Raw genomic sequence first — 14,623 nt, 5'->3', positions numbered from 1 at the left:
AGAAGACTGGAGAAATTAATGCACAGTTCAGTGGCTGTGTCTCCACCCCACATACCCTCCCCCCCACAAAGCCCACACTTCACCCCTTGGGATTTCATCAGCAATCCTCCAATAGGATTGCTGCAGCGCATTGCAGGGGCCTATGCTTCTGTGTGTGCCCCCATTAAATCCTGCTTGGAAAAGTTTGTCCTGAAAGCAGCTCTCCATTTCTGGGCTTTTACTTGACCACATGGAGCTCTCAAACCAGGGTCACTCCACTGTGGAGGAAAGGTGGAAATGTTTCAAGAGGGAGGACTATGAACCATCCCAATTAACTCTGTCAGGTTTGATGTTCCCACAGTAAAAGCCAACAATAGACTTCTTCCCTGTCCAATATGCCACCAGCTATTAAAGCATGAAACATAGTCCTTAATCTACAGAATCCTCAAATATCCTTCCTGATCCGATTTAAAGTAATTCCCTATCACTCTTGGCCTCAGACAAATATAACTCAGATCTGGGAAATTAATTATCCTTGGAGGTCACTTCAGTGTCAAGAAGCTGCAGGCCTAAGGAGGCATGAATAGAGCTGGGCAAGGGATGAAGGTTGGGGAGTAGTTTGTCTTAAGAGGCTGCCGGAGGGTAGATCTGGCTGAAGCCATCTGCTTCAAAAGCACGAGAGTCCTAACATGAAGATCAGAGGCCCTCACAATGCAGCGGTAGTAGAAGATCCTGTAAATGAGTGAACAGGGAGAGCAAACAGGGCAGTTAGCAAGCAGCTCGCTGGAAGCAAGAGGAGGAAGAGGAAGAGAAGCCATGCACCAGGCACTAAGCACCAGATCCTGCTCCTGGGAGGTAAGTGAGCTTGGTCTGTCTCTGTCTTTGGTTTGATGAACTTCTGCTTGTTTGGCTGTTTGCTTGGGCAATGTGTGGTGAGCAGCTGGTGAGCGCTACTAGCTGACTGATTGCTGCCTGTGTCTGACAAAAGCGCTAACAAGGGGACAGAGCCAGTTCAGGTCCAGTTCAGGCATAAAAGGAGACCTGCTGAGTGAACAGGGAGCTAGAGAACAGGGATGGCAAGTAGGAAGGACAGTTTGTAGGTCAGTTTGCTGCTCTCCCCCCCGCTTCTTTGAAGGGGAGCCTTTAAGGTAAGTTCTTTCTTTAATTAAGAGTAACTAACATAGATAGTTAGCAGAAGTAGCTAAAAGTCAGCAGTTAGATCAACACTTAAGCCTCTTGTTTAGTTCTTAGCTGTAATTAGGGCGGAGTAGGCTAAATGGAATATCAGTCCAGCAGCAGCATGGGGGCTACTCAGTTTATTGCCCTGAGTGCTGCATATATGGTTACCTGCCCCAGGGGCAGGTGTATGTGTGCACCCAGGTCAAGGAACTCCTGGCTCAGAGAGCAAGTATATTCTCTCTGGGTTAGGGTAGCAGAACTGGAGCAGCTATGGGAAGCAGAGAGGTTCACAGATGAGTCATTCAGGGATATTGTAGAGCAGTCCCATGTCTACTGTAGCAGCTTCCATGCTGCTGGGGGGATGAGAGCATCAAGCTAGGAAGGAGAGAAACTATCCCTTAAATGGGACCCACCTTTCAACTGATGTTACAGTGTCCTCTTGGGCTGAGGATACACATCCAAGGGAGAGAACCACACAGGGTAGAAGGAGGCAGGTGGTGGTACTGGGCAATTTGATTATTAGCCACATGGATAGCTGGGTTTGTGATGGAGAGGCTTCTAGGTAGAAGGCTGAAGTCTAGGATATCCATGGTAGCATTGTCTGAAATGCTTCCAGTGCCACATGCAGAGCCAAGTAGACAGGCAGAGCTCCAGAGTCTCAATGTGTGGTTGAGATGGTGTATGGAGGAAGGGTTTAGGTTTATTAGGAACTGGGGGACCTTTTGGAACATGGCGAACCTGTATAGAAGTGATGATCTCCACCTGGTACCAAACTGCTGGCATGTAATATTAAAAAGATGGTAGATCAGTTTTAAACTAAAAACGGGGAAAGCTGAGATGTGAAACAGCGCACAGTTTGGATTCATACACTTTATAGGAGTGAAACGATGAAAAATGAGGCTAAGGAATAGGGTGAGGGCAAGCACAAGCAATTAGCTTTAATGAGTGAAAGGTCACCTGGAAGTAGCCCACCAGGCAACAATAAAAAGTACACACACATGCTTTTTTACTGATCTTAGAAGTCTAAGATCAAAGGTGGGGGAACTTGAATGCTTAGCAGTAAATAATGATGTTGACATAATATGTATCTCTGAAATATGGTGGAATGAAAAAAAGCAATGGGATGCTGTAATACCAGGATACAAATTATATAGAAATGATAGAGTCCCCCTCCATGCGACACTGGTCAGGCTGCAGCTGGAGTACTGCGTCCAGTTCTGGGCGCTGCACTTCAGGAGGGATGTGGACAGCATGGAGAGGGTCCAGAGGAGGCCACTCGCATGATCAGGAGGCAGCAGGGCAGGCCCTACGAGGAGAGGCTACGGGACCTGAACCTGTTCAGCCTCCACAAGAGAAGGCTGAGGGGGGATCTGGTGGCCGTTTACAAACTAGTCAGAGGGGACCAGCAGGTATTGGGGGAGTCCCTGTTCCCCTGAGCACTACCAGGAGTGACCAGGAATAATGGTCACAAACTGGCAGAGGGTAGATTCAGGCTAGACATCAGGAGGCACTACTTCACAGTCAGGGCAGCTAGGATCTGGAACCAACTTCCAAGAGAAGTGGTGCAGGCTCCTACCCTGGGGGTCTTTAAGACAAGGCTAGACAGTCACCTTGCTGGGGTCGTTTGACCCCAGTACTCTTTCCTGCCATGGCAGGGGGTCGGACTTGATGATCTGCTCAGGTCCCTTCTGACCCTACTAACTATGAAACTGGTGGAGGAGTGGTACTCTACATCAAAGACTGCATCAAATCCAATAGAGTGGATTTTCCAACTGGTAAGAGAGATACCATATAATCTTTATGGATAGAAATTCCAGGTTTCAATAGAAAAAAGTACATCTAGGGGTCGCTAAGATCTAACCCAGTAAATGACAATTTTTATGTTCTTATGTTCTTAAATGGAGGATCTTCCCCCCAGTTCTTGGGATACTCTGGGGAATTCAAATCAAAGACAGTGATGGGTGAAGCTCAAAAGCTTGTGCTTCTTCAGACCTCCTCTGGGTGGAGTATCACAGAATCAGCCTTTCTGAGAAATAAACTTGGTTCTAATTCTGAGCCTGGCTGAAAGTAGGAAGTCTCAGAGACAGCTGTGAAAAGGGAAAGTGAAAGCACTGGCAAAGTGAGAGGAATTTTGGAGTCTGGAGCACTCTGTGGTCTGAACGGTAGTGTTCCTACCTAGATATGAACTCTTCTATAGTTCAAGGCTGTGTGGCTCCAGGGTAGTAGATTTTACCATTGGAGCAATGAGGACCAGCGGCAGAGGTCAAGTTCATTGTGTGAAAAGGTGGCTTTTGGTTTTGAATCCCAGGTTTCAGATGTTTCTCTAATACAGATGCAGTACTACATTAGTACCAATGTACTAAAGTATTTTTTCTAGTACTAGATGGAGCTTCAACTGTGTAGAATTGCAGGGCACTTTTACGTGTGCTCCGGGGCTAGGGTTGGGTCACTTTAATTAGAGCATATTGTTTATTAGCATCCCCATGCTTCAAAATGGCAGCGGGGGCACTTTGGAACAAACACCCTTGCTGTCATTTTTGAAGTTCAGGGACACTAATGCATGAGATGTGGAGGCTGGCTGAAGCATGATAATTACAGAGCATCAGAGCAGCCTCCTGGCACATCTACACTCTACCGGCACCTACAGAGACTAGAACAAAAACTATAGCCCCTTAGCTGTCTTAGCCTGACACCATCTGTCACAGAATTAAAGAAGGGACTTCAAATCCTTGCTTGATGAACAAAAGTAGATGCTCAAAATCAGTTTTAAACAGAAGAACCAAGAGCACCAAGTGATTCCTGATGATGCACGCTCAGGGTTTAGAATACAATCAGTGAGTGCATCTACACAAAATGCTTTACTAAGGAGCTGACTAATTAGCACTGGACTAAAGTGTCTCTGTCTACATATGTGCTCCTATTAGTGTGCAGTACATTAACTCTGCTGTAGGATAGTACTGCCCAACACAAACACTGTACTGTCTTACAGAAGAGTAGTTACACATGATGAAACTCATGTGTAGATGGTGATGGGGCTGGCTGGGGCATGAGGGTGCTGCAGTGTGGGGGCTGCCTACCAGCTAGCCCCACCCTGTAGCATGCTTGTGCCCCAGCAAGCCTCTCTGCAGCACAAAGAGCCAGGTTGGAGCAGACCTGAGCTGGCATGCTGACCCCAGGGACCCCTTCCAGCCAGGTCTGCTCCACCCTGGCTCAACATGCTGTGGTCCTGGGTGCACATGTAAATGCTGTACCCAGGAGCAATATATTCCAGCACAAACTGCACCGGAGCTTATTGCTACATGCTATTTACACATGTAGACGTACCCAGTGACACTAAAGAAGATATTCAAAACGGGGGCCTGGTGTTCAACTTCTTCACACCGTTTCTATTTAAATCCAGTTCCAAAGATGTCTACGAAAGCTCAACACATCCTCCTGAACCACAAGCTAGAAGCCTCAGTTACTCTGTTGTTTTTTCCCTCTGCTAGACCTAGGCTGGTCTAAGAATATTGGACCACTGAGAAGAAAAATCTGTAGCAGTTTTCTAAAACTGCTGCACCAAGACTACCCCAAATGTCTGATGTTGGCTGGGATTCAAATTGTTTACAGACGAAGGGTGCCAGCAAGTCCTAAACATTCCTCTGGACTCACTTGAAGCTCATCCCCAGGAGAGCACAGATTCAAAGGGAACCAGCTGTTGAAACAATTCCAGGAAAACTGTGTACAAAGCAGATTTTTTTAACTTGTAAAACGAACCTTAAAAAAGGAACACCGGGAGAAACCCTCCCCCCCTGCAAACTGGAACCCCTTTGGAAATCTCCAACCAGTAGGCAGCAAAAAGGAAAGCAAGAGAGGAAAGCACCATACCTAGCTATTCATAATCCACATGTCATTAGTATGAAGTAAGTCTAATCCAGCCAGACACAAGTCAGAATCACATATTCTGGACACAGTAAAAAGATCTTATCAACTAGGTGATTTCATGCCTTTATTCAAGCTAATTTTCTCTCAGGATGGGGAAACTATAAACCAAACCAACAACCCCCAGGGATTTAAATAAAAAAATCCAGATTCAACTCTTGCTAGGCCAGCCCAAAACAGTTGTTTTAACAAGATTAGTTCATTTCCAAATCCATGGTACTATTTTTGGCATCTGGACCTAAGGACCTCTGCCAGTTCTCCCAGAGTGACAGTGCTTTTGAACTCTTTCCTGTTTTACAACTGCTTCATGTTGCACTGAGTAGTTTGCTACAAGAGGGATACATCACTTTATCCGGTAGTTGAACAATTTTTCTGTACTTCATCATTGCAAGGCTGGGTTTTGACAGAGCAGCTAATGTCCCCTTGGCACCCAAAAGATTTGCGTGAGAAGACAACAAAAGGAGGCGGGAGGGGAGGGGGCAGGAAATACAATCCACTGTCAGTATTCTGCAAAGATACTGGCGTTCTCCGAGGCAAGGGCTATGGAGAGATGGGATTCATTCCATTCACAATCAATCACGGTGGGCCGACTGACAGTGAAGACTCGGCAGGGCTGGAGGAAGAAATCCGTAATGGTGCAATTCCAGCAAACAAATGGCTAAGCCAGAAGTGAATCTCTAGTTTCCAGCCTTTGGTGCTCACAAGTTCTGTTTTCTGTGGAGCCAGGAATACACAAGCCATGACTTTGGGTATATCTACAATGCAGACTGCAGGACGTAGTATAGAGATATTTGAGCTAGCTATAAATGATCTGGCTTGGCTATCAGAAACGATCTGGACACGGCCATTCAGTGTGGACTAATTTACCGTACCAAGTTGCAGACCTACCTTCGAAGATGTATCATAGCAGGGTACATTAGGCAGTACTGAGCTCTGTGATGCTGTGGTTAAACTGCTAATACTACCCTGCCTGCAGTATCCTTGTTTGCAGCTAACCGGCATGTCTCTGCTCTACACCGCAGTGTAGACATACCCTTCGAGAGCTGATTCAGCAGCCAGGTGGCCAAGAATCAGAGGGTGCTGCTTTTAGGTAGCTTTCCAGGAGCTTGCAGATGCTGAGATTTCAATAAATGTGCTGTGACCACTGTTGGCCTGTGAGTCCAAGTGCAGTCAGACAGGGATTCCTGCCTTGGCCTGGCAGTACTAGCTTTTAGTGCCCTGCAGAGGCAGATAATTGATTTTAGTTTGGCTTTGGAGTAGGAGCGAGACCTGAAGTGCATATTTGCTTTTGTTAAGCCTTATAGATGCTGCCTTCCAGCTGTGCGATTTAAACAGTGTTGCTACTCAAGCACAGCAAGTCCATCAGAAACTGTGGAGTGCTGTGAGAGAGGCATTTAAAAAAATATAATTTTCTAGGGTCTTCTGAGAAACATGGTAACAAAATTCAAATTCACGGGGTGCGTCTACACATGCAGTGGACCGTGCAGCTGTTATTGCACAGTCATTTAATACTTACTTAAGCAAGTACTAAATGATTGCGCAGTAATCAGTATTACTGTGCAGTCCTGATGCAGCACAGCTATATTTAGCAGCTACTGCGCAGTAGCATCGGCGTCACAATTCATGCCCGGCTACGCTGTGTCGCTGTAGCAATGCGCTACAGTGATGTAGCACCTTGTGTAGCTGCCCCAATGGAAGCCGGAAGTCACCCCCAAATTTAAGGCAAATGTTCTCTCTTCACATTGGGGTTGAGCCACAAGTTTCTCTTAAGTTCTCCTGTGGCATCCCAGTTAACATTGGCACTGACGGACTCAATCAGAGGTTAGATACTGCAGCAGATAGACAAGATATTGCAGATATTATTCCATAACAAACTCAAAACTTTTTCCTGTTCAAAATCAAAACAAAACAAAAGAAAGGTAATTTCTTGTGGAACAAACTTCTGAAAAAAGTTGCTCATGTCAAGTTATTCAAAACTTTTTATTTAGATCAGATTGAAATTCTTAGTTCTGAATTTTACGTTTTTTTTAAATGCTATGCTATGCAACATATTATATAATCTAAAAGAAAAAAATGCAATGAAAAACTCACTTAGAAACTGAAATTTCAAATGCTTCATCCTGGACGGGGTAAAGGATTTTTTAACCTGATCAAAACAATTTTGTTTGTCAGATTTTCTTTTTAAAACTTCACTTTTCTTGAAGCTGACATGCTTATGCCAAGCATTTATTTTCCAATGAGTCTATGGTTTCTGAAAGATAAAACTGTACTTCTGGAAAATTCCTAGTTTGCTTTTAATTTTCCTTTTCTTTCTCCAGGAGCAATTCATATATTTCCCACATTGTTCTAAATCTTTTACCTTATGGATGAGGCTCGAATCCCCCTGGCTGCTTTCTTCATCCTCTGAACTTTTCTGTTCTTCATCTGATGTGACATCCTCCACAGGTATCATGGAGATAGGGCACACCTTGTAAGGTTCAGTGTAGGCACTGGAAATAAAAGGACACATCAGTTTGCATGCCATCCCACCACCGTAAGTGTATCATCATTACTATTCAGATATGAGACTTCCATGTGCTGTCTAGACACAGCCAGTGACAGCCAAACCCAGTAAAGCTGTTAGCCCAGGGCAGCAAGATTTCCAGAGCTCCTAAGTGTTTCCTGATAAATTCAGAGGCAAGTATGAAAGTGAAACATAAGAGGCGGTGAGGTGAAAATTCTTCACATCTCCCATAAAGTTTGGTTCTCTGGTTCAACTCAAAGGTTTGAAATAATTGGAACCAGTTTGCCTTTTCTCAGATACAACCACCTCAAAAGGATGGCACTAAAATAATTATTACTAACAATGCTGATTAAAAATAGGTCTTAGAGATTATGATGATGATGATGGGTTTTCCAGGAACATATCCTCTAGATAAAGAGAACACCATAATAATAACAGTTACAATGCTTGGAATCAAGCCCGAAACCTCATATCTAAATATCCTCGAAATGTTTTAGTGGTATCTGAATCTGGATTCAAAATCATAGATTCAAAGATTTAAAGCCAGAAAAGACCATTATGACCATCCAGTCTGATATCCTGTTTTATGTAGGGCAGAGGACTTTGCAGAATTTGTTTGCATTACAGCACATCTACTTAGAAAAATTATCCAATCTGGATTTAAAAAGTCTGGTGATGGGGAATCTGCCACAATTTACCATGCTGGCAAATTGCTCCAGTGTTAATTACTTAAACTAATCTGTCAAAAAATGTCCATCTTAAATCTGAATATGTTTAGTTTCAATTGCCAGCCAATGGATATTGTTATTTATGTCTTTGTCTGCTAGCCTGAAGAGCCCTACAATGAGGACCCCCAAGAGTTCAACCTATTTAGTTTATCAGGGAGATGAGTAAACAATGACTAGATCCTCAGTAGGGATCAGGCCTCCACTGACTGGATTCCCACAGGTACAACAGACAAGGGTGATTTTAAACAGGCAACATGAACGTATCTTTCCATCTTTATTCATAAGGGCCCAATCCAAAGCCTACTGAAGCTCCCATGGGGGGTGTTGGAACAATGAAGACTCACTGGTCTTTGGATTGATTAGGCTTAAATAAATTTTTGGGAAATTTCTGCTATGGTGAAACTTTTTCCCCCCCATTTATTTCTAGACTATTAGAAAGTTCTGTCACTGCTTGTTCACACAGTGGGAATCTTTCTAACATGAGAGGCTTCCGAAAGTGGCCCCTGCCATTGTCAGCAGAGAGGCTGAGCTGATGGTTCAGTTCTTAGGCATTGTCTTCCCTTGTTTATTATTAGTGCCTGTGGCTTTTTTCAGTGTGAGCAGCATCAAGGCACTTCCTAATCCCTGCCTAGCTACAACAACAAGGGAGGATCAACTCCACCCCTCACTTCCAGACTGTTACGGGCAGTCACTGCTATATTATTGAGTTCCAAAGAGATCACTTTCTTCCCTGCCCATCCCTGAAATGCATACAATTCTCAGGCCAGCTTATCTTCACTGACCTGCTCATTGACCAGAGGAATCTAAGAATACAAGGTGTTTATAAAGTCCTTGTGCAACCTCAAACTTTAATAACTTTAGATGTACACATGATGGAAGCAAACTGTAAATGGCAGTTGAAAGCATAATTCATTAAGTTTTAACACAATACAGCTCATACAGCCAATTTCTGGACTTCAACATAACTGCTGTTTTTTGTGATGCATCATTCAATCCGATTCCTGGACATAAGGAAAAACTTCTATATTGTCTGAGCCCCTACGGCCCGGAATAGGCTCCCTCCAGAGGTGGTGCAAGCACCTACTCTGGACTCCTTTAAGAAGCGTTTGGATGCTTATCTTGCTGGGATCCTTTTGACCCCAGCTGACTTCCTGCCCTGAGGGCCGGGAGCTGGACTTGATGATCTCCCGAGGTCCCTTCCAGCCGTAATGTCTATGAAATCTCGGAAATTTCCCAACTCATAAAAACATTTTCTAGTTGCTGCTGAGTGATTTCATGAATTGCATTTGTGATCCTTACCCTATGCATAGCTTACACTATGCTAAAAAGCTTAATGAATTATGCTTTCAATCATCATTTACAGTTTGCTTTTATCACGTACATCCAAAGTTATTAAAATTTAAAGTTGCACAAGGACTTTATAAACACCCTGTATAATCACAAGTTCTCGTTTTAAGAAGTGAAGTATGGGGGTGATACTGGCAGCAATACACTTAAGGCAAATTCTCCCAAAGCAGCTCATTGCCCAGGGAGTGTTTACTTAAAATCTGTTTGCTTTAGAGGGTTGTTGCTCAGCTGGTCTCATGTCTTCCTCTTGTCCTGCCCTATGGTCTATTATCAGTCTTCTAGGTATAAAGCTGGTTTTGAACCTCCACATTGCCATCAACCCTTTTCTGACAGTGCTACTTAGATCCAAAGCTTATGGGGACACCTTCCCATTGATTTTAGTGGGTTGTGGATCAGGGGAGCTATTGTTTCCTCCTCAGGTACTAACTCTTTTCCTACCTCTGCACCTCTCCCCCTGCTTTATTCTCAACCAACATGCAAGCGATTGCCTTCCCCATTTCCACTCCACATCTTCTGAAAGCCCAGCTGTTTGAAAGGCCATATGACCTCATTCCATGCTATGGGCTGGTTTACAGTGGTATAACTTCCACTGATGCCAGCCTGTGGACTATAAAATCTTTGACTTCAGAGACCAGGTGCTAAGTTTGATGCAGTTGCCACAAAGCACTGTCTCTCTGTGTATGCCCTCTATAAATGGACGGTAACGATTCTCTCACACTATTATCTATGACAAACTGAGAAGGGTAGTGGCAAACAAGGCAGGGAACTGATTAGGGAGGAAGTGCTGGACCATAATGACCAAATCCTTTGAAATAACATACTAGGAATCCAATGATCCACCTCTGGGATATGTAACGAATGGTATCTGTTTATTTTCAGGACGCGCTATCAAAAGCAGAGAGTATGGAGGCTGGTATATGTCTGTGCTAAATGATAACTACCCTACTCACTGTGTAGACTGTTTGTGTGATATCACTCAACAAGCCTATTAATTTTTGGCACATGAGTCACTGGCAAAATGAGAGTCTCATTTTTCAATTCCTCTTCCCACCCTGTGAGCATGTGGATTCTTCCACTTCTGTGATGTCTCTGACTGAGCAACATATTCTGGGCTCCCATGGCTGGTGGGTCTTCAAGCAACAGAGTACCTGAAACCACAACCTGTCTGAAGCTACTCTTCCCCACCCCAGTGCATGCATGAGGAATAACTCCCTGGAGGTTAATCCGAGCGCGTAATGGAAACCCCAAACAAGTGAGAGCGGAACTGAGAGCTGCCCCTAGAGCCTCTTGAAAGCTACTTTGCCTCATTAGTGGTGTCCAGGGCAAAGACAGCAATATTTATCCTATACTGATGTAAGGGAATGTACCTGACAAACATGGTATTTTTCTGTCTCTCTTTCTCCAGCCTTGTTGGTTGCTTTAGTGAACCAGAGAAACAGAATCAGGGCAAATACTGTGTGCAGGGATCCGAAAGACTTGGAGGCAGAGTTCTTTTAGAAACCTTGAAGATGCAGAGTCCTTTACTTTACGCCCTGTTTAGATGTGCTCCACCAGTAATAAACTTGAATGAAAACCATGCAATGATGTTGATCCAAAGAACAGTTCAGCCTCCGTTATGTGGAACTACTGACTTACAGAAAGCAGCGAATGATCTACCTCTTGGTCCAGCTTTGGTACATCATACAATATGCTCCATGGGCAGGCTGAAGTCATGGGGTACTGGCTTCCCATAGACTATAAATGTTTGCGAGGGGAATCCATACCATGTGAGATGTATGAGGACATTCTAGTGATGGGTACTATTCCAACAGTGATGACACGTTAGCACTTCAAGTTTTGTAATTAGAAAAGTTGAGAGTCCCTTTCTCTTTCCTTCTGCCCCAGAGAAGGTGCCATTTGAGTTTGATCAAAGGGCCATATTTTACTGAAAGAACTCATCCATCTCTGCTTATAAATGTTCATGAGTTAACCACAAAGAACAAAAAAAGCCCTTGAACTCCATCTTATTCTGCCCATGTCCTTTGGAATTTGCCTGCTTAAAGGACTAATGATCATTTTGTTTAGCACCCACTGTGACATGTCACCCTAGATCCTGGGAAGGAAGAAAGATTTGAAAATCTGAAGCCTCCCAAAGGATTATAATAATATAAAAGCCCATATCTTATAATTTCATTATGTTTTTTTAAAATGACAAGTGATTTAGAGAAATTATCTGCTGAATGGGGCTGGAAATAAATGTGAATGAGAGATGATATTTGGTGCCATAGACATTCAGGGCACATAAACTGTGCAATTACAAATGCATCTCTTCTGCAACCATTCATATTTGACCCTGGTTATTTATGATGGGCAATATCTTCTTCTCAGCAGGCTATTATTCTCTATAGCATAAGAATTTTAAGCAGAAACAGTCTTGGAAAGGGCACTGGAAGAGGGCAGAGGAGCTCAGCTAAGCATTTGTCTCTGCTCAGGGATACAAACCAGAGGGCAGTAGGGCAGTAATAGAGAAATAAGTGTGTTTAATATCTCCTTTAGTCCCGTATCAGAGATCAGACAGCACATGGGTTGGAGATGCAGGGAACTGTCTGTCTTTAAGCTTATGTGTCTGTGTAATCAATCTTAAATCCTGCTCGGGGGTCCCCTATAAACAGAGGAGCAAAAAAATCTTGCTTTACAAGACATGCTGAAGTCTTGATAGCAGAATGGAGAGCAATGCTTTTTTTAAACTTAATATTGTGCTGTATCATTACATCTAGGAATCAAAATAATTTTCCTTTCCACTCAGGGGTATCCTGGGAATGTGTCTTTTAATGCTGTCCATGGTCTAGTGCTAACCTGTTGTTGAAGGATTTTTTTGTACCTGCCTCCCTCTGCAGCAGCTGCTTTCAACCACTGATGGAGATAGGATAGTGCACTCAATGGCCTGCTGGTCTGATGAAGTATGGCAATTCCTACGATGTTCCTATCAACATGGTGAAATAACCATGTGTCATTTCATGATGATGCAAACTGTCCTAACCTGATGAAAAGCCACAATGTAAGATGCAATATCCTCACATGATGAAGCTGCATTATACTGCTGCATTGCAATATCCCAAATAAATTCCACCAGTTGACTGCTGCTAGAATACCAGCTCAGCCAGACATGAAATCATGGCTGTTTCATGTTTTGTGATGGAAATGGCCAGAGTGTGTTAAACTTTCAAGGATCTGCTTCACAGCGAGAAGGAGGTTATGTACATATACTTTCCCCAGCTTTCTTTACATTTGTACCCAAAATCCATGAAGAACTCAAAGGTGCTAAGGGTGGCTTGATTTAAGTCCCTGCTCAGCAGAAGTACCAGCTTTCTTACTGTTTACTTCCAGCACCAGAAATCTTTAGGATCTCTTGCACATACACATATTCCTTTCCAGGAGGATGAGGAGTAGATGGGAGCTGGGCAGAGCCACTCTACTGGGCACCCACTGAAGTCACAGAAGCTAGGACCAGTAACTTGGTGGGCATCTCTGGGTCACAGTGCTTCCTAGGGCTCCTCACCTATTCCTCTGAAATGTGGGGCAACACTCTCAAGTCCACACAGAAGACTGGAGATGTGGACAGGCAGAGAGATCAGCAGGCAGGAAGTTTTGCCTCCTCTATGTTAGACAAGCCTCAGCTTCTCAATTATCTGGGTGACATGGGAGTCAACTGTTCACTTAGCTGCCCTTGTAGGAGATGGAGAAGTCTTTGACAGTGCCAAACTGGTTTTGTTGGGCTGTTTTGTTGCTGAAAAAATGGGTCTTCAGCCAAAATAAAAACACGTACAGAAAATATTTTTGCTATGAGTGAAATTTTGGAGTTTTTAACAGAAAATTAACTATTACGGGAAGGGAGAGGGAAGTCTTGATTTTTCAAGAGATACTAAAAACAGTTTCAGTTTCAGCTTTTCATCAAAAAACACAACCAAAAGAAAAACGTGTGGAAGACATTAAAAACGAAAACAAAAAACCCAAAATGAACACTTTCAGTAAAATAACTGGCATTTTTCAGTCAGGTCTAACCTCTGTGCTTCGTCATTAAAACCTCTGGGGATAATTCCCCTTCTCTTTTTTGGGTAATAATTTAAGTACTACATATACAGGTATACTACTACTTCATACTACATATACAGGAACTTTCTGCAATTAGTAGTACTTAGTAGTTCATGGGGTGATGGTAACTGATGCCAATGTGCAACCCCTGGTAGATTGTTTCTGTTAACTTGCAGATGGTAGCTAAGCAGTTCTGTGTCTTTCCCCCATTAACTCATCAACGGAGATAAGGTAGCAAGTGACAAAGATGCCACAAAGTGGAGTGGCACAGGGCTTGAATGCCTGCTTGGCACAAGTGAAAGCACCAGCCAAACAGATGAGGAGGCCCGTGAACAGCTCGGGCACGCTCTCTCCCTCCTCTTGGAGGCTGCCTTTCTGCAATCTGTAATTGTTTGTCCCAGCAGACGCTGAATTCAGTTTCCTTCTCTCCCTCCTCAAGATAAATTACTGCATTACATTAATGTAAGAACACATTATAATTTGGGAAGAATGGCTCCGTATATTACTCTGGTAATTATTATGAATGGAGCTATTACAGTAGGAAACCTTACAGTATTCCCTGCCTGTGGCACAGGGTCTCATTTACCTCGCACTTCAGTCTTGTAGCACTAGCTTATTTTTAAAAGGAAGTTATGTTGTCATGACATTACCTGGCCATCCTAGTACAGCCAGTGCAGATTGGTCCAATGTGATATTCTTGAGCCCAGTATGGTTCAGGTCCTAGTGCATCTTCCATCACCTTGGGCGTCACCCCATTACACAATAGATCTCACTATCAGAAAGACCTTCCTGATATTTCAGCCTGCATTTTCCTTTGCTTAATTGTATTCCCCCATCTCTAGTTCTGACCCTAGGCTTTTATATCACCTCACAAATCCTCCTTTCCATAGCCTGG

General features: G+C 43.6%; 1 protein-coding gene across 3 annotated transcripts in view; it reads right to left on the bottom strand.

The window, feature by feature from the left end:
- FGD5 (FYVE, RhoGEF and PH domain containing 5) overlaps positions 1-14,623 on the bottom strand; it is a 149,686-nt gene that overhangs the window by 79,836 nt on the left and 55,227 nt on the right. For all 3 annotated transcript variants that reach the window (XM_090022683.1, XM_090022685.1, XM_090022684.1), the window contains exon 3: positions 7,439-7,568. In XM_090022683.1, the coding sequence (XP_089878809.1) occupies positions 7,439-7,568 (130 nt within the window). The remainder of the gene's footprint in view (positions 1-7,438; positions 7,569-14,623) is intronic.

The sequence above is a fragment of the Crocodylus siamensis genome, chromosome 11 (assembly GCF_052110815.1).
Source record: "Crocodylus siamensis isolate JL-2025a chromosome 11, ASM5211081v1, whole genome shotgun sequence".
Taxonomy (NCBI): domain Eukaryota; kingdom Metazoa; phylum Chordata; order Crocodylia; family Crocodylidae; genus Crocodylus; species Crocodylus siamensis.
Note: the sequence above shows the minus strand (reverse complement) of the source record. Positions and strands in the feature narration are given on the sequence as shown.